Genomic DNA, 21,592 nt, shown 5'->3' on the forward strand with positions numbered 1-21,592 from the left:
TGGTACTGTCTAAACTGATGGGGCCTCCATTTGAACGAATGCATCAAGCCCCTTAGAAGTTTCGGTCATGGAAGACCGCCTTCCTGGTGGCAATTACCTCGGATAGGCAGGTCAGGGAAATACAGGCCCTCTCCTGTAAGCCTCCCTATTTGATATGCCATGCCACTAAAGTAGTTGTGCGAGCACACCCTTCCTTCATGCACAAGGTTCTGTCAGATTTTCATCACAACAAACCTTTGGTTCTGCCAGTTTTCTTTGTCAATCCTTCTTTGCCTGCTGAAAGGGCGTTACATTCACTGGACGTTGCGCATGCCCTGAATTTCTAAGTTGCACGCACGATGGACTTTCGAAAGACATCTCAGCTTTTTGTCAAATTTGGACCTGTGGGAACATGGGAAGGCCCCGTTTAAGGCTTCCATCTCCAGGTTGTTCTCCGGCTGTATTATGCATTGTCATCGTCTGGCCAACAGACTGCTTCCAGGATGGCCGAGAGCTCCCTTCACCAGAGCCATTGCGGCTGTGATATTGTATTGTTTTCCTATGGTGTATCAACATTCTACTGTGTCGACCGGGATTCCAGGGAGGAGTCCCGGGTCAGTCAGGCACTGCTGCACAACCTGTTTGTTTGAGGTTTGTGTGTTCCAGAGGTAAGTGTACTGCTTCTGTGAGCCTTGCCACCACACCGTGTTGTGTATATGTAATGCTGTGTAATTGTATTCATGAGCATGCAAATCCATGCAAGACCCCATGCAGGAAAAGGAACATGCTTCTTACCTATAACTTCTCCAAAATGGGTCCTGGATGGATTCCCATGCAAACCCTCCCTCTCTCTAGTTCTTCTTGGTTCATACTACCACTTTACGTGTGCAACCAAATCTTAAGATGGCCACCAGGGGTGAAGCTTAGGAAGACGAGTGTCAATGGCTGGGGCCAGGATGACCCAAAGGACTGACAGGCTAAAGAGTTGACATGCAGTTTCAGCATGAAGCTAAATTGCTTTAACTTTTACTGAGTATTCCCAGCCTAACCACAGGGAATGTTCATGAGCATGTGAAGCCATGCAAGACCCATGCTGGAGAACAAGAATTATAGGTAAGTAAAGCATTCCTTCTGTAAGCCACACTTCCAATTCAAGACATGCTATTGTGGAAGACAGGACATTGGGGGTCTAACAACGCATGCGGGGCTGCTCGCGGGACCCGCTTTGGATGCCTGGTAAAACCAGGCATCCTTAGCGGGTCCCGCGAGCGCACCTCGTAATAGGGCGGTAAGGGGTTAACGGCTCCGGCACCTTTACCGGTGCCGTTAACCCCTTACTGCCCTCCTCTTGATGACCCCCATTGACTAGAAATTGTCTCCAAAAAAGGAAGAAATGGCCCAATAGCAGGATAATCAACATTTGACTAATCCGGAGTTGGCAAGCACGTTGTGGAGCTCTCTAATACACAGGCAAGAAGTGGGCATCACAGGTAGAAGCAGAAGAGATGTAACATACCACAGTTCCATCACCAGACTCTTATATACTATGTGCTGGAAACTGAGAGGAGAAGGATTTGTGAAACGATCAGCCAAATAGAATGTAAGCAGATGAAAGATCCACCTTATGGGCCCGATAGAAAAGGAAATTCTGAAAAGTCACTAGTCGCATATTAAAACGTTAAAGAACTAAAGTCTTTTTCTTATGGCCTTATACACAACTGGCCCCAACACTGCAGCGCCAACACCCCATTCCAAAAATCATATCACTGTACAAACCTGCTGGCATAAACAATCATGACACCTTACTTCAGGGAGCTCTCCAGATATTGAGCGGTCTTTGTATTTGCCCTTGACGTTGAGCCAACAAAGCTACCATCTGTATAAAGGTCTGCTCTGTGGAGCCCATGCTCTTCTGCATTGCTTGAGACTTTAAGACATTGTGGAAGAGCGTCTCTCCTTTTGGCTGTTGCCTATAATGCGGTCTGGCAAGACCCAGGTACAATTGATTATGTCCTTGCGGTAAAGGAAGCCCTACTGCCTAGATGATACAAGTAGATGAATCATGTCTGGTGCTGTCCCATCATAAGTAGAAGCCCCTCTTTGTTGTCATAGCAGACCGTTATATGTCTATAATCATTACTTGAATATGTTCGAGGACTGTTTATGTCCCAAGGGTACCCTCAAAGGCTTTTGGATGTCCTATGCTTAGTCTCCAATTTTATAACTATCATTTAGGGTCTTTTGGCTGATTTGCCGCAGCTCAACAATGAAGTCACACAAAGACCCTGAGGCTGCACAAGTACATTGTAGCTTTCACAATGACTATCATGCTCTGTAGTCCCTGAGCCTGCATGTAGAAGTTACCCCAACTTGGAATGATTGCCTGCTTGCAGAAAGAGTACCCACCAATGCCATAAAAATGTGTAGTCTCCAGCTACACTAGACACCAATTCTGAGATGATTTATCAGTTGTAGAATTCAGAGAAAGAAATGTGCAACCACTATGACTTCAGAAAGATATAAAAGTAGGATTCTCACAAACATTGTACTTTACTCATATTTTACAATTAAAGATTATGCTGATGTTTTTTGTCCATAGTGTTGCTAAGCGATAACTATTTGATATTTTCATAATACATGTATTAACCTTTACATTTTTTTAATGTACTATACTGTAATCTGAGCTCATCAATCCGTCCATTATACAGTATTGAGTGCTTCAATATGAAGCCTCACTACCAAAAGGTGAAAAGGGTGTTCTTTCAAAACCTCCTATCTACCTAAAACTAAGGGTGCCCATGCTAGGACACCATGGAGGTGAATAAGGGCACATGTTGGACCTCCCCAAATCTTCGTGTGGCTAACAAGCTGCTAGTCACAGAGGTGCACCGTCACGTAAGAGCTTTCTAACTGAGAATTCTCTTCCCATGGAAGCCCAAAGCCTGACACAGGCAAGGAGGAAGAGAGGGGCACCAGGCAATGTCTCACAATTGTGCACTTTCTCATATTATTCCCTCTTATTCAGACTTGTGAGAAACCAGATAGTGTTTCACCTGCTAGTTCCGGGGGTCTCTCTCTCAAAAGGCCATGGCACGGCCATCGTCTTTAGATCCAGACCCTGGGGGTGGACCAGTGCGGGAGGATCCCCTGGGTGAGGGGTGTGATGCTGGAAATGCATCAGAGGGACAGGGCCTCCGTATCGTCGTCCTTTACTGCTTTGTATCATGTGTTCTGTCATGTTTTCTGCGAAGGAGTTCATGTGGGACTCCTGGCAGTGCAGCTCTCTCTTTTGGTTTGGTGAACAGACCCATAGGGTAGCCTTATGGCACCCATGGGTAGGGGTGCAACCCTGTGCCCCTACTGTATGTTTTTGGGCACCTATGTGTGACCCCACAGAGCAGGTTACAGGCTGGTGGCAGCTCCGTGCTGAAATGACGGGTGCCCTGAGCACCCTCCATTTTGGGATGCCCAGGCCCAGTCATTGGAATCGGTAGATTCCTGATGGAGACAAAATGGCCCCCATGGCCTCTTGCCTTCCATCACCTGTTACCCTGATCTTCCCGAAGTCCTGGGAAGCCCTACCTCTGTCCCTTCCCCCCCGACTGGCTGTTGGGTGGAAGTTCCCTATATGGTAGTGTGGGGAAGTGCCGACCAGACTGGCTGGAGCCTTCTCCATGACCGTATGTTGTGGGTACACCTGTGGGTGGGACCTGGGTGAATGGAGTGTGACACGAATATACATTCTATGTTGTGGCTGTCTAGTATCTGGTTGTTGACACAATGGTTGAGACAGACCTGCCCGAAACCGGTATGAATGCAGCTTGGAGTGTTGAATGGCTCGGTACTTGTCCCAATACACAACTTGTTGTGAGTGTCTGGAGAGAAGTGAATGGCCTGAATACCTCATGTGCCCGATTGGCTGCATGCCTGCATGAATGCCCGAAATCGTGACTGGATGCTCGAGTATGACCCAGCGGAATGAATGGGATATCAACAGTATATCTGTGGACCTCTCACTGCTAGGAATCGTGTTGAGAAGCTGAAGTCCACTACGACGAGTAACTGGAGTGAAACTTAACCTTGAGCCCTGCTGGACGAGAAGAATTGCTGTTGCTCTCCTTCACAATCTGAAAGCTGCTGTGCTTCAAGAACTGACCCAGAGAGGACCTGGTAAGGCGCCCTCTTCCTGAGCTACGAGGGACCATCGTGCACAGTTGATCTTTGCCTAAGCTCCCTGGTAGACAGACCTTCGACAGGCTGCTGACCCGATACGGGGACTGCTGCGGAACTCCAAGGAGAAGCACCCGGACAGTTGGCCGCCACTGTCGACGACTGCCGTCGCCGACTGGAGCCGCCGGGCTCTCGTTACCTAAGAACTTCATTGATCCAAGGAGACTCTCGTCTGCATCGCCGCCGCCGTATCGTGCTGGAGAAGGCCTGACCGTAGATGCGCTGAGGAGCATCCACCGGTGGGTTTCCCGCCACCCAAAGACCACAGAGATGCCGACGACTCGACGCCCTTGCTGGGCCACAGTTATTCAAACTCTTTGCGGTCCAGATCTATCGACACCGAGGTGCCCTGCACGCCTCTTCCTTGCAGGACGTTTACGCTTCCCCATCAATGAGCACTGCTAGGAACGACGCGGCCACTTAACCGTCGTAGCTCGACCTTTTCTTCGTTGGACGTTGGACAACCCGGGACTCCTGCCTGAAAGGGAGGACACTCGAGAAGGGCTGTCGATTTCCCCAACGCGGAACGCTACAACATTCCTTCGTGGGTGCTTAGGGACTACACTGTACTTAAGAACCAGCTCGCATCACCTCCCAAGAAGCTAGACCTGGATTGCTCGACTACGTCTACCAATACTAGAGAATCTTGGCAGGGGTCTTTGTGCCTCCCCTCTACCATATAGAGAGCGGAAGTGCAGACCCCCCTTCCGGTCTTTACAAGGGGACTTCGGGGAGTGAGACACCTGATGGCGAGACACGGTATCCCTCTCTTCCCTGCAACACCTTTACCCCATCCTACCCAGTAGGATATATGGAAATTCTACCCCCAACGCCCTTTCTTGCACGAACACTTTCACACGGACAGCCCTCTCTGGGCGAAAACAGACTCACACCCGAGCCGTGTACCGGACATGTTCCACTACCATGGTCAGGCAATTAATAGTAATTCATGGTAATCCTTCACACCTGACTTAAACTTCCCTGCACGGATAAAAGGTGAGCATGAGAGCACACTAAGCGAGGCAAAGCACACAAAGGAACAGCAGTTCCGAGATGGCAGCTGAATGAGGGAAGAAAGATGGCAAACCACAACGGGAGCAAAGGTGGGCAATACCCTTCACCTTTCCGGTGGAAAGATGTTACTTTCTAGACACCTTTGGTTTTCTGGCCTTATGCTCTGAAATCCAGACTGAAGAATCCTCTATTGTGCGTCGGAGGTAACCGGGGCTCTCTTGCACGGCTGATCGAGCAGGAGAAAAACAGCAGCTGCTGTGGTATGGTCATTGGTTCCAGGATCAAAGAAAGATCAACATAGCCGGGGAGTTGGGGAAACCAATGCATAACCGGTCTGTGTTGAAGTCAAGGTTGCAAGAAACAACATTGTATACAAAGAGCAAGGATAAAGATCGCTGAATGCGTGTGATGAAAGATGTGAGGCTAGCTTAACGGCTGATAGATGTTTGAATTGTAGCAAAGAAGATACAATATTTGTGACAGAGTAGTCTGGTGCCACAAGTGTGCTCAATCGAAGATCTCAGTAAGATATTCAGCCAAGAAGTGGCAGAAACTAGAGTAAAAGATGAACAATTAGAATTGGTGTGAATCTAAGTGGTCCTGCAACGGTTTAAGCAAAACCCATCGCACAATCGCAAGTCTTCAGTTTTTGACACAAAGGGGTCTGAGCCCGAACCTGTGAATGTGAAAATCATGGTAAGAAAGGAACTTTGGTGTTTGTTACGTCAGGCCCTCTGCAATAAGAGACTGTCATTGGGAGAAGGCGCTGATACTTTTAACTGTTTCCTTGTGGCCAAGAAGCCAGAATGTGTTGCCTTGTCCAGTGCTGAAAACGTGGGGAAGTGAAGCCAACTGCTCAACTATCCTGACATATAATTTCTTGAACACTTCCCTTTTACCTACATGGTTGTCCCACACATTTTGTATTTAGAAGGATGGATTGGCAATAGGTTGATTAATATAGGCCATTTTTATTTTGACAGACTCCACTAGGACTGCGTCATGATTATTTGATGGTGGTAGCTTGCTCGCATCCTTAGATTTAGGATTAGAAAGGTGTTCAACCAACACCCTTGAACTGTGATCACTTGGGTCTGTCTTCACTGTTTGATACCAAGCCTTCCTTACATATTTCTATCCTATCTCACTGAAATAGCTGGAACAAAGCCAACTGTCTGAAACCCTATTCAACAGATGCAAAGAGTACAAAGTGCTGTTAATTGGATCAGTGCTCACCTGAAAAGACAAGCTTATTATGAAATATATACTCCACAAAAAAAGGGAGCACAGCATTTGGTTCTGCAATCCTTACTCACACCTTCGGCAGAACTTCTAACCTTTCTGCCAATGTAAATTAAATGGTCATCTCAAAATCAGATCACAATCATATCCACTAAGCAGGTCTTTCAGAGAGGGACAAAATGTGCATGCCTGCCTCATTGAAACAATAGAAGTATGTGTGATGGTTGTTCCCCTCCCTCAGATACTGTCATTGATTCCTAGTTGAGGCATGACAACCCAAACTACTATGCCTGGCTGATAATTAGCTCTCCCACAGTGCCCTCTTCAGGAAACCATGGTACTACAACACCCACATGCCCTTTTGGTTAATGCCCCTCTCGTCTTCCCACTTTCACGTGCTCAACATTCCCACATCCAATGGCTTGTTATAAATCACCAGGCATTCCTTGGAAAAGACCCCAACTTTCTGGATTTGCCTCCCCCCAATACTTTCGATCCGCTTTTTCCAGTTGCTAAACCTTTAAAAAGACCTAGCAATTTTCCAGTGGGATACACACGCCCTAAAAATACCAAACAATGACTTCAAAGACAAATAGTCATGGTGCTGAATTATCTCCTCGCTTCAAAGCGCACAATACATCACATCTGGAATGCTATCTAACATGCTTAGGGCACAGAATAATGGTGTAGGCATACTTTGTCACATCAAATGGATGTATACTATTGTTTCTGGAATGCTTTTCAAATCAAAGGCGTACACAATTTTATTTCTGGAATGTCGTCCCACATAAACAAGATGTTGTCCTGACATCAAAGTGTTAAAGATATTGGTGCTGGAGTCTTTGGTTAGACAAACTGGCAGGTTTGTAAGCCGGAGTGCCCTATTATATGAAAGAAAGGAGCCATTCTAGCACTGAAATGATGTGCCATTATTCGCATTCCTTCTTCATGACTCCAAGAGCCATGCAACAACAACACGAACATCTTCATATCCACATTAAAGGATCACAAGCCTTGGGTCCCGAGGCCCTTATTTAAAATTAACTTTACGACGATCTGAATTATGCACTGCTCAGGGACGTCAAATCCTTCACCCATCTCTGCCTTGCCACGGCTGAAACCAGCTACACCAAGTTTTTTGCCATCCTTTTAACCCATTCCCTACCATCAAAGCGCTCTGAAGCAGTGGAAAAGAATTATGTAGCACTACAAAAAAAATAATCAATAAACCATATAATAACGTAGCAAGCCAGGGAAAACGTTACGATGATTATTCTTTAACTTTTCAAAGACTCCATGAATGCAGTGCCTAACGCAACGATTCCCAAAAACATTGCCCCTTTCTCCCCTCCTCAGCCAACAGACCCTACATTTGCAAAGGGAGTGCTTTTACCTAATAGCACACAAAATAGCACACACAATTAAGTCTAACAAGCTTGTTTATCACGCCACACCAACCTCCCCTATGCAGAATAGCCAAAGAGAGCCGGCCTGCCACTCAACGCAATCCCTGCTTCACCAACCACCATGCACCATTTCTCAGCTGATGATCTTTTGTGTTGGTAACAATAGTCTTGTGCTTTCCACGCAAGTAAGTGATGGAACCCAAGGTCCTGGCCATTTTGAGAGCAACATACAAAATGCATAGTTGACCTGACAAAACAACATTAAACCCACTTCTGGCACCCAAAGAAATTGAGTGGAACGGTTGTTTGGTGGTTAAATGTCTCTTGAGTCCTGCAGTACCATTTGCATACTGCAGAAAACAATAGCTTGCTGGCTGGTCCACCCAGTCATTCCACAGACAATTATAAATGTGGCGGTATGAGACAGTGCAGAATAAAAGTCACAAGATAACTGTATCCAGAAACATCAAAACTCCTCAAAGCCATGTCCTTAACTTGCAAAATAACGAGGCTTACCTGGGATATTATGTATCGTTATTGCCAGGATCAACAGCATAATTCGCCTCCAGCTGCTGTCTTGTTTTGTGGAGTTCTCGCGCAGGCTTGGCACGGCGGCTTCGTCAGCATTCATTGAGGGACCAGCTTTCTTCCTTTGGTACACTTCACCGTTTTCAAACTTGTCTGTGGAAACACAAGGGTAAAGGGGACTTCAGTCAGAATCCTTCTTGCAGGAGCTTTTTGAAATGATTGGTGCTGGGAAGGTTTGTGGTGTGAGAAACTGGGAGGGTCCTGTTCACCTGACCTGCCACCCTAACCAGGAGAAGAGGAAGAGGCTAAACTTCTAGCGGATGCCAGGTACATCTTCCCATTTCACTCAATTTCATTTGGAAATCCATGTTGATTAGCATATCAATTCTTACATAAACATCACATTACGGGACCTATTTAGACAAAGTTCTAATCCAATACAATAACAAACTTCACTCATTTGAGATTGAAGGAAAACCGGATGATTCCATTAAAGGATGAGTGCAATATCACAGTACTGGTGGGAAGAACAAATTAGGCCACCCTCCAAAGTCGAAATTAAAATACTGAACAATGCTGTGAATTGCAATTCGAGGGGAGGCCCCAGAAGAAAACTATGTTCGACTCTGCTCTTCATCACCTCCTCAGGAAACATGCCAGCCGCTCAACCAGCATCCTCCATGCAAATATTAAGTATTAATCCGAGGTGTATTTCCTTTCTTTCAGGGCTTAGCGAGCACAACACTAGGACATTCAATTGCTTTACGCCGCTTTCAGGTGTAAACAGAATATAACATTGTCCATGAATGGGACAGATCGTTTTAAAGTCTTCTGAAAATAAGGAAATGGATTGTTGGAGTTGTACGGAAGAGGGTTTGTCAAAGAGGAAACAACACATGCTCTTCCAGGCTGGAAGAATGTTGGGATCAATTACTAGCTCCTGGGAGGTGGCTCAAACCTCTTGCTTGACAAAGGAAGGGTTGCTTTTCTAATTCAAGCATGCTGGTGGTAACCTAATTTTGTATACAGCGGAGTACCATTTAATGAAGGGGGGCTAGAATCAGTTAGTCATTGGTTTGTCGATTTGTAGACTCCCATCTGAGGTTTTCCTTGTTAGTGGACTTTTGATTGACTTTTGAAGGTACGCATGCATATTTTTTTAAGGAAAGGTGTAGCAAGAGACACAAAACATGTCCGTGCTACGCTAAATACTCTACAATGGGCCGAATGTATACACAGGACCTACCCAGAATGCCTCAAAAATGGATCACTAAAGATGCAACTTCTTAAGGAGGAATCAAACATACCCGGTCGTCAGCATAGCAAGCCATACCCCGCACATTTCAAGGAGAGACCAGGCCCTGTCGTTTGCTTATAGCTTCTCACACAAACATGCTGACCTTGACTGAGCACATCAGCCTTCCAAGCCAAAGTGCAAATTTAATCCAACACCCAACAGGAGGTCATTACCCTGACCCACAATAAATCAGTCCTCACAAGGTGACTAACCTAGCATTACAAAACAAAATATTCTAAGTGGTCTTGTACAGTGCTCATCATCCTCTATTAGTGGCCTCGCTGTGTGTGGCTCTTAGAAAGAAGGAAGGGTCGTGGGGTTCATTAATGGGTTAGTGGAAGAGGCAGATGCAAAACCTGTGATGTTGATGGGTGCCGGTCGAAAGTACCTGGTTTCCTAAGCGTCTACCTGCTTTCTATGGATTTGGTGGAGAAACCTGGGAGCCTGTTAGCCATAGGAAAGAGCCCAAAATCTGATGAACTACAGCGCTGTGGGACTGGTTAGCCACTGATGTGGGATAGTGTGATGGGGCTAAAGTGGAGAGCTTAGTCACAGTACGGTTAGTGTTGGTGTGCTAATGGCGAGGCCTGTGGAAGCCATCTGTTGGGGGTTGGCGTGTATAGTCTAAGATCTTCGTGGCGAGTCGGTTAGTCAGGGGAAAAGAGGAGTAAGTGTTCCGATGCAAAACAATCTGTAACCCTGCACTCCTATCCAGGGCCATTTGCAGACCGGTTCCATTTCTCTTTTTCTGTCGCTCTCCCCATCTGCTTTTCCTATCTTGCTGTGAGAATTGCATTGTCTGGTGCATGTTTGCTAAAGCCGCCCCCCCCAAACCCCTTTGTTGGTGGCAGCTGCCCGACCAGAGGGAAAAACATCTTGGTGGAGAGGCTAGTTTTCATGCAAAAGTCTTGGAGGATAGCTCAGCGGCACCGTGCTAGCCTTGGAAGCAAGAAGACACAGAGCAACACAGGTTCGATACCCGGTCCGTGCTTAGAAACCTCTGGGTATTAAGTGCGTTATAAATAACCTATCATATCATATCATATCAAAGCAGTTCGTATAAAGTACAATTAAACAAGGAAATTTGAATTGTACTAACATTGTAAAGTGGCCCCTCTTAAACATTTCTAATGTCCATTTCTAAGTATATATTTTAGTCATAATAATAATCTTACATTTAGCAAAGCACATTATCAACACCTGGAGTACCACATAGCATATATGGTACTCCAGGTGTTGATAATATACGTCATTCTCTGATAGGTTATCATTCAAGGCTGGATATTCTCATACACGAGTGTACTCTTTCAAAAGAACCCTTTTGGGGAGGGGCAAATGGTTTCAGCCAATTTTGCACAAAATCTAAGCGCATTTTGGAGACATAACGTGTGTGATAAAAGGGTCGCAAGTTGAATCACTAAGTACATAAATCACCCTAATATTAAACCGTGTGTAACATTAAAGCATATCCATTCATTTGTTCAGCCTCAAAATGCTTGTGAAGATAAAATCGCTGCAAGAGAAGTAACTCCATTATGGTCCAAGGGCACTTAATGTTTCCTTTCCCCACGAGTCATTGGGTATATAGGGTATTGCAGTTCCAAACCATCACAACACAGACATCCTGAGAGCACTATATAGAGAGAAAGGTTCAGGCCATTGTTTAATAGAATCACGTCCATTAACAAATTATTCACTTCGACAGAGTCCAAAGGTATATGTATGAGGAAGGTGCACAATTTAAATGTCTAATGAAAGGTGCATTTCAGAATTTACTTCAGTGATACCAATGAACAGTCAAACGGGTGAAGGGAGCTTGGTCTGCAAATGTGAACATTTGAACATTTTGATCTGTTGCACGACGATTCAAGTCTGAATGGAATAAACACACTCATGCAAGACTCTAAAATCATGTCTTTTGTTTTTTGAAATATCATTGGGTATCCTCTGATTAGTGGTAATGTAAATTGAGGACATGTTTTCGGTAGCTGATGCAGATATGGAGGAGAATGATGGATGGGCCCCTCTTGGGATTTAGCGCAGATAACTACTCCCAAATCTGAACCCCCTATGCTGAAACCCCTAATTAAACCTCTGAATCAATGGGGCAAATACATAGAGACTAGCTACATGCCTTCAGATGATCCAAAAATAGAAGACTGAAAACAGACTGTGCCGAAATGACAACAAAACCAAATACCCCCAGCCAATCAGAATCAAATACCCAAACAGAAGCTCTGGCCATAATTCATGATGCCCTATTTTACATTATGCACCATGGTGAAGGTACGCATGCATATGTAATGTTGTGCTCACACTTGGAGTTTGTACTAATCACCATATGCGTTAAATCAATGTACTTTTTGCTAAAAGAAGAGGCCTTCTCTTTTATAAGGCGGCGTTTAAGACCTGCTGACCCGGCAAGAACTTGTTTTTAACAGAAGAATTGTGTTTGGTCACTGTATGTCGAAGCATGCTGAGCCTGCTAAAACTATCTTCAGAATACGGGTGGGGGGAAGGAATGAGTAAGCATGGCCTCGAGCACAGAGATACGGGCACAAAGGGGCACGAAAGAATGTGAAGACCGGGATAACAGGAAACCACAATAGACCACGATAGCAAATGTGCAATGGTTGTTCGTTAAACTCCAACTGGATACTTCAGATAAACTCCAACTGGAGATCCGCCCTGGAGCGGACGTGTGCTATGTGCAAGGCAATGTAAACAGAAAAGTATAAAAGAGCACGATGTGTGGAGGAAGGCGCGGCACTTCGACGACTTGCTTAGCGAGACGTTTGAACTTGCGGCCCATTCGCGAATGCTTGTGCATTAATAAAGTAATGTTTACTTGGCTCTTTTCTGTCTGAGTTATTGCAGGGTCCCTCATTGTACTGGTTATGGTGACGGCGAGAAATCGCACCCACAATTTTGGTGTCAGAAGTGGGATGCGAAGGAGCGACAGTCCGTCACTGGGTGAGGAACGCCGCGGCGGAACCGGAGAAGGAATTGATCACGGGGCCCCAACAACTGAATCCGCACCTTTGATTGCAGCCAACGCGTCATCCTTGTTTTTCCGGCTCCGTCGGCGGTGGAACAGCAGGCTGTCGCCCTTCGGGTCCGGAACACTCTGGCGGGACCCTTAAGGTAAGTGGTATGGATGGATGTATGATGGAATAAGGAAATAACGATTTAGGGTTTATGAAGAGGACGGTGGTATGTCTGTCTATGTAATAATAATGATGAAACGGTGATGTATTGATATTGGTATGGCGATATATGTCAGGAGGATGTACTGTTAATGTTAGCCTATTAATGCACATTTGGGAAAGGTGAGTGTTTTTAGGCAATTGCGGTATACCAACAAAATGGGTCAAGCGGCTTCCAGCAAGAGTGGTATAGGCAAGAGACACTATGCCCCTCTTGAAGGAACCCCTGCATTTGATATGTTGATTAAACATGGATTGAATTCAACATTGTTCTTAAGGGAGTGGTCTGAATATACAAAAGATTCGATTGAGCATAAATGGCCAGACACCGGGTCCTTTGATGTGGACCGCATATCCAAAGTAGAAATAGAATTAGTAAAAAGACGGGTCAGACCCGCACAGTTTGAGGCTATACGACTATGGAGGGTAGAAGCAATGCGCAGGCGCAATGCTCAGAACAAACAAAAGGCAAAGGGGCAGAAGAGAACAGTAAATCAAAAATTACGTGACCTAGAGATAAAAGAGAAGGATGAGAAACTAGACCAGTTGGATAGACGTATGATGATTAAGAATAGCGGGGGTATGTATCCTGCCTTGCCGGCGCCTCGGTATGAAGATGCGATAGGACTAGAAGCAGAACAAACAACGACTGAATTGTTATTTCCAGGGGCTATGGCTCCTCCGAGAGAAGGTGAGGGTGAGAGGGCGGAATTCCCAATGAAGTATGGAGACCCAGATAGGTTGATAGACCATAGGAGAACGACTACTGTAGAAAAGGATAGAGATGGAGACTTGCAAATCCTTATGACCAGGCTGTATGGCACACCCCTCAATGACAGCCTACGGGACCAATTGGGGCGTTTGACACCTTTGGAATTTAGGACAGTGGCCACTAAACTATATACTTTTCATGAGGGTAACTGTACATTGAGAGGACAGAGTACTGCGGATCTGCCCTCAGCATATCAGGACGCTGTCGCGTTACTACCAGTGACTGCGTCCAGTGTTCAGTTATGGGTATGTATGTCCGACATAATAGCGGAAGTCATAAGGGGCGGTGTTGAATGGGAGAAGGAAAAGAGGGCATGGGAAAGAGAGGTGAGGGAAAGAGAGGCTAAACTCAAAGATGCAGACCAGGCGGGCCAAAACGTAGCTAATCGTATGATAGCATCCATACACTCGCAGTCCATGTCCACCCTGGTGAGTCTGATGGAGGGCCTTGGCTGGCCTATACAAGTAAACATAATTAAATATCTTCTTATTAGGGTGGATGATATAGAAGAGGAAAAGGAGCCTAGATATGTGTCCCAGTGGAATAGGATTAAGACGGAATTGGATAAGAAACTGCTACCGAATATAAGAGTGGATGATTCTGGGGCGGAAGAATGGAGAATTGCTAAGGTGGAGAAACTGTTAAAAGATTATAAAAAAATCAAAGAGAAAAACCTTAGTCACCAGTCCTCTGCTTCATCACCAGTGCAGGCCCTTGTAAGTGAACAAACAAACACGGAAAAGTTACTATCAATGCCAATGAGAGAGTGTCAACCCACCATAGATGCAGTTACTGGTAACATGATGCGCACCTATGTGTATGTCCCCTTATCTCGAATAGAATTGATGCATATCACCAAGTCCATCCCCGACCCCCGTATAGACCCGGCAGGATTCTACAAAGAAGTAGGAAAGCTATTCAGACCCGGGTTATTTACTGTAGAGGATGTAGATAACATATTGTTAGCTATTGTCCCAGAGGAAATATGGACCCCCTTTCGTGCCAAAGACAATGATACAATAAAATGGAAAGATGTAATGGAGGCGAGTAAAAATAGGAAACTGCATGAGGAATATCCCGAACCCCTAAGGGGGCATGGCATGGCAGTCCTGAGGGCTCTAGAAAAGGTATTCCCCCATTTGATGTGAATGTGGAGAAACTGTCTGCTGTGATACAGGGCGCAAGTGAGGAAGTAGCACAGTACTTCCTGCGTTACGAAGCAGCATTTAAAGCACACAGTGGGCTAGAGATAGGGTCTGAGACGGGCCAACGGTACTTTGCCACAAACTTTATAGAAGGGCTCCACGGGCCAATCCAGGAGAACATTAGGAAGGCAGAAAGTACGTGGATGACTAGAAACCCCCGGGATCTCCTCGAAATGGCCAGGTATTATGAAAGAGGGGAAAGAGTAAAGGGACAACAAAAGGCACGACAAGAGAAGGATCTAAAAACCAAAGTGTTGATGCAACAGTTGCATCAAGGGCCCCAAGGCAGGTATAACTACAATAATAATGGCCCGTCACAGGGCTATAGTAGCAACATGATAGGGGGCCAAGGGACAGGTAGAGGTACAGTGCAAGGAGGTGCGCTATATGGGAGGAGGGATGGGCTACCCCAAGATGTATGTGCCTTCTGCAAGAGACCCGGACACTGGAAATCCCAGTGTCCCCAGAGTGGTGGGAGAGGAAGGGGCGTACGGCCCCCTTCACAGACAACATTTGCCCCAGGAAATAGGACTGGTGGGTACGGCAACCAAGACAATAGAATGTTTAAACCCCCTCAACCCAATGCCTTTGACGGACAAGCAAGAGGGGATGTTCCCTGGCCGGCCCCGCCTCCCCCCAATCTACTGTATCAGCCACGACAAACAACACAAGTACAAGGTGTATGCCAGGGCGAAGGATGTGGGGAAGGGGTATACTATAATGACGACTTCCAGGATAACACAAGTGATATGTCCTGAGGAGGCCGAAATGAGACAGCGGGAGTGGAACAAGTACCTATAGATCAGAGGGGGCCTTATGCCTCCATTAGGATCGGCCCCCACCGAAACTTGAGATGTCTGGTAGACACGGGAGCTGGAAACAGTTCCGTGAATATCAGAGCCGTCCCCGCTGTCCCATTATCGGATAAAAGCAAGGTATCAGTTGGATTTGGGGGAAATCCAATAAAGACTCCTGTAAGTGAAATAGTAGAAGCGGAACTTCATGGGGTAAAACGGGAGAATGGGTGGCTATTGACCAATCACTGCCCAGAAAACTTGTTAGGTATTGATGCATTAAAGACACTAGGGGCCACAATATATTGCTCCCCTCAGGGGGGTGAGAATGACTATAAGCAAACCTATGGGTATGATAGGAGTAACGCAAACCCTGCCCCCGGAACTCCAAGACATCCCGAATGAACTATGGGCCACTCATGGGAATGATGTAGGGGTGTTGGATGTTTCCCCAGTAGTAATCAAACTAAAGCCCGGTGCCAGGTTGCCCAGGATAAAACAATATCGCATATCACACGAGGGAGAGCAGGCACTATATCAAATAGTACAGGATATGATACGGTTAGGGGTGGTAGAGCCAACAAATGATAGCCCTTGTAACTCTCCGATCCTTCCAGTACACAAGAAAGGTGATGAAGCGGTACCCTATCGTTTCATTATTGATTTGAGGGAGATAAACAAAATAGTAGAACCTAATATCCAGTTGTCCCTAATATTGCAAGTGTACTCACTTTAATTCCCAAAACAGCTAAATGGTTTACGGTAATTGATTTGAAAAATGCCTTCTTCAGCATTCCTATTGCCGAAGAAAGCAGGTACCTGTTTAGTTTCACTCTTCGAGATAGACAGTACCAATTTACTAGAGCCCCGCAGGGATATACAGAAAGTCCCGCCATATTCAGCCAAGCACTAAAAACACATATGGATAACCTAGCCCTACCCGCTAACACTGCTCTGATACAATATGTTGATGATTTGCTATTATGTGCAGCCACCGAAGAGGAATGCCATTATGTGACCAGATTGGTGCTAATGCACTTAGCAGAGAATAAGCACAAGGTAGCCCTAGCCAAAATGCAGCATGTAAAACAAAAGGTCCATTATTTAGGCTTTGAGTTGTCCGAAGAGGGGAGAACTCTGTCTACTGATCGCATTGCTTTGATACAGTCCATAAAAGGCCCCGACACGGCAAAAGGTCTCCGAAGGATAATTGGTGTTTTATCCTATTGTAGGCACTGGATTCCTGAATTCTCTGTATTGATCCAGCCCATGCTAAAAGCCTTAAAAGAAGTACAAGAAAACGGACCATTAGAATGGACACCTGAGATGGAAAAAGCCCTGACAGCTATGAAAGATGTTTTATGCCACGCACCGGCCTTAGGCACACCTGATTATACCAAGAGATTTTGCCTTTTCGTTGATGAACAGGAAGGTTGCGCTGTGTCAGTCTTAACGCAGGAACAAGGGGGTAAACAGAGACCATGTGCCAATTTCTCCAGTGCTCTGGACTCAGTAGCTCGAGGCCTACCCCCATGCATGAGAGCAGTGGCCGCAGCAGCGGCAGCCCTAAAACAAAGTGCAGGTATCATCCTAGGGAGCGAAGTGACAGTAAAAGTCCCACATGCGGTGGACGTTCTCCTGAATAGAGTGCATACACAGCATTTGACCACAGCTAGACTCACACAGTATGAGATGATTCTGTTTGCCAGTTGTGTAAAAATCGAACGATGTAACACTTTGAATCCAGCGACACTGCTTCCTTTGCCCGTCTCACCTAATGACATTAGGCATGATTGTGTGATCCAAATGGAAGAACACACTAAGGGTAGAGCAGACCTGCAAGACACCCCGCTGGTTGATAATGAGGGTATATTATTCTGTGATGGTTCCTGTTTCAAACTGCCAAATGGGGAGACAACAGCAGGGTATGCTGTAACCACAGGGGAGCGGTTGATTGAGAGTGGGAAAGTGTGTGAAAAATCGGCCTAGGCAGCAGAATTGATTGCGCTAACGAGAGCATTAGTGTTAAGCAGCGGTATGAAAGTGACAATTTATACTGATTCAGCCTACGCTCATGGGGTGGTTTCCAGTTTTGGTAAACTCTGGGGAGAGCGTGGGTTTTTAACCTCCCAAGGTGATACTATTAAACATGCCCAATTGATTGCTGAATTATTACAAGCCCTTATGTTGCCCAAGATGGTGGCCATAGTGAAATGCCCTGCGCATAAAAGGACTCTAGTTTATGTCACGCAAGGAAACTCCTTAGCCGACCAGATGGCTAAACTAGCTGCCACAAGGGATACACGGTGGGAGGCCCGACAACTCATAGTGGGGAGGGATGTGACTATGGAAGGGACGAAGGAGCGCGTAAAGGAAATCCAAGCAGATGCAACCATTTAAGAAAGACTATCTTGGCACAAGGATGATCAATACGAGGAGACGGTAGATGGGCTATGGGCACATACCAATACGAATACTTGGGTACTACCTGATGCATACTTACCTGTGATAGTGAGTGTGGCTCATGGTCCAACTCACGTTAACGCAAGGACTATGGAAGAAGTTTTGAGTGCTGTGTGGTACAACAAAAGATTGGGAATGTATAGTCGTCAATGGGCAAAACAATGTGAAATATGTGTTCTATACAATGTGGGGAAAGGTGTACCAGCCCCGGCGGGCCACAGTAAGTTACCCACCTGCCCTTTTGAGGTGGTGTATATGGACTTTATACAGCTGGAGCCTGTAAATAAACATTCCTACTGTTTGGTGATGAGATGTGGGTTCTCAGGATGGGTGGAAGCATATCCCCTGCGGGACAATAGTGCCACCTCCACAGCACAATGCATATTGAAACACTGGGTGCCCTTGTATACGGTCCCCAGATATCTATGGTCTGACAATGGGACTCATTTTACTGGTGAAGTAGTACGCAAAGTTTGCAAGGCCCTTGGTATTGATCAACGTTTCCATGCAGTTTTTCATCCTCAATCAGCTGGGATTATAGAGGGCACAAATAAGGTACTGAAGAACAAACTGGCAAAGGCTTGTGCTGAAACGGGACTGAAATGGCCAGATGCATTACCTATTGCATTATTGAGTATGCGTACTATGCCTAAGCGTACACATGGTTTATCTCCTTTCGAAATTGTTATGGGGCGTCCACCAAGTATTGGGACCCCCATATCACCTAAGAGATTGTCTGAGCAAGCATGGCCTGCATTACAACAGTACTGTATTGGGTTAACTAATAGAATGATTTCTATTAATGCACAGGTGAACGCAGTAGCTCCATCTCCTCTGATAGGAGAAGGTCACGACGTGCAGCCCGGTGACTGGGTTGTTATAAAAGCCTTCGATCGCACCAGCGGACTGCAACCCAGATGGAAGGGCCCGTTTCAAGTGCTCCTCGCGACACAAACTGCGGTAAAAGTTGATGGCGAATCGCACTGGTACCACGTGAATCACGTCAAGAAGACGCTTCCACTACCGATTCCTCCAGAAAAGGGAACCAACCAACCCCAGGTTGCAACAGTACTGCCAGACGCCATTAGTAGGTGTGCCCATCGTCTCCGATACCGTGACGTGTATGTGCCAAGCAACGTGTAAGGACACTGTTTTGAACTTTGATCATTAGGGAGATGAACATTTGGACTCTTGTTGGTTTTAGCAGGATTGTGCCTTACTGAAGACAACGGGCTTGTAGCCTGAAGGGCCTCCGGCGTTCCCCTCATGGGACAGGCACTACGAGGCGTGGGACAGATCGGATGAAGGTTTTCAGTGAGACCTACCACTATTAGAGTAATAAGGACACTGGTGCTTTAAATAGGGAATACAGCTATATCGCTAGGTTGCATCTGATACGCATACGTACCTATAATTGAGCCACATACTGAATTATGCACCCGTATATGCTGGTTTAATCCCTGAGCAGATAAATGTATGCTCCCCAAACACAGAAGGTAAGAGAAAAACACCACTTTGCACCACAAGGAACAAAATCTTATTCTTTGTATGCTCGATAGTAGTATTAATAGCGTTCGCCATATTATTCTGGTATTTGGAACATCCATCTAGATATGAATTAAAGAACTTGTTACCCGTGTCAAACGGAACAGGGAGAATAGATCGGGTCAAGAGCAGGAATCGAGATGCCTATGACCAACACGACCCGGAAGACTATGCTAAAAATGAATACGTGAAGATAATAAACACAACATATGGGGTAGTGAATAAAACTGATTGCTGGATCTGCACCCACATGCCCCGACATAGCAGTGAAGGCATACCAGTGTACACGTCGCCAGTTACTGAGGATGCCGGGTGTACATTAATTTACATGAGAATAATGTCAGCACAGCAATACATGATACCGGATACCGCTTGTTATGTTAGAGGAGAGAACAAAACCCTTCTAATGGAAAAGATACGCTTGCTTATGCTAGGACTGCTTAGATTGATGCTCAAGTGTGAGCAAAGGGTGGATTGAAAGTACGCATGCATATGTAATGTTGTGCTAACACTTGGAGTTTGTACTAATCACCATATGCGTTAAATGAATGTACTTTTTGCTAAAAGAAGAGGCCTTCTCTTTTATACGGCGGCGTTTAAGACCTGCTGACCCGGCAAGAACTTGTTTTTAACAGAAGAATTGTGTTTGGTCACTGTATGTCGAAGCATGCTGAGCCTGCTAAAACTATCTGCAGAATACGGGTGGGGGGAAGGAATGAGTAAGCATGGCCTCGAGCACAGAGATACGGGCACAAAGGGGCACGAAAGAATGTGAAGACCGGGATAACAGGAAACCACGATAGACCACGATAGCAAATGTGCAATGGTTGTTCGTTAAACTCCAACTGGATACTTCAGATAAACTCCAACTGGAGATCCGCCCTGGGGTGGACGTGTGCTATGTGCAAGGCAATGTAAACAGAAAAGTATAAAAGAGCACGATGTGTGGAGGAAGGCGCGGCACTTCGACGACTTGCTTAGCGAGACGTTTGAACTTGCGGCCCATTCGCGAATGCTTGTGCATTAATAAAGTAATGTTTACTTGGCTCTTTTCTGTCTGAGTTATTGCAGGGTTTCTCATTGTACTGGTTATGGTGACGGCGAGAAATCGCACCCACAATGGCAAAAATGAAAATCACACCACATTTATTCAACACCATACATTTCTCAGTCGTCTGCCACCCAACTCAACACTTCATGACCACTGACCAAACTCTATTCTTCTAACAGTCTGAATACTGCAACTGTTCTCTTTCTCACATTAAACAGATCCAAATGTTAGACACGTGGCAGATATGTGGTGCTGTATTCATATCACAGTAAGCCTTCATAAGCTAAACTAGTTGTACAAATGCATGGTCAAGTTCCAATACCAAAGTATCACTAATAAACCGCTGCCTAATTACCCAACTGAATAGCACCATGCATCAATCCCTGGCCAGGCAAATTCATTGCAGAAATGATGTGGGGAAATCCCAAAGTGCAGAACAAACATGTATCGGTGGACACGGTCACAAAATAACTGGGACGAGAAGGTCAGAATGTTCGGTTTCAATTCTTTTTTTGGGATAATTTTACGCTGGAAAGACCAAATCAAACTAAGACAGGGTATTTAGGGAATGATGAAATAGTAAATCAGCATGGTCTACTGCCCAGTCCCCGGGAAGCCTTCATGGACACTTTGGCTTTAGAAGTGTCCTGCTGATCGCCCTAGTAACCTCTTTCTGCAGATGATCTTGCAGTGCAGGCTTTAGAATTCCTAAACCACAAAGACTAGCTCTTGTGAATAGACTTTCAACCAGCATGGCAAGCTCTGATCGTCCTCTTGAAGAGAAAGAGAAACAGTCACGAGTTCTTTCAAGTCTGCCTTGTCATAGAGCCCTCATGTTTCTACCCCTTTCATCCCTCAAT

The 21,592-nt window shown here is 45.7% G+C and overlaps 1 protein-coding gene across 2 annotated transcripts in view; it reads right to left on the reverse strand.

Moving 5' to 3' along the window:
* Window positions 1-21,592, reverse strand: part of SLC39A11 (solute carrier family 39 member 11) — a 2,648,929-nt gene that overhangs the window by 1,006,738 nt on the left and 1,620,599 nt on the right. For both annotated transcript variants that reach the window (XM_069655098.1, XM_069655097.1), the window contains exon 6: window positions 8,388-8,552. In XM_069655098.1, coding sequence (XP_069511199.1) covers window positions 8,388-8,552 — 165 coding nt within the window. The remainder of the gene's footprint in view (window positions 1-8,387; window positions 8,553-21,592) is intronic.

The sequence above is a fragment of the Ambystoma mexicanum genome, chromosome 3q (assembly GCF_040938575.1).
Source record: "Ambystoma mexicanum isolate Mex_15411 chromosome 3q, UKY_AmexF1_1, whole genome shotgun sequence".
Lineage (NCBI taxonomy): Eukaryota > Metazoa > Chordata > Amphibia > Caudata > Ambystomatidae > Ambystoma > Ambystoma mexicanum.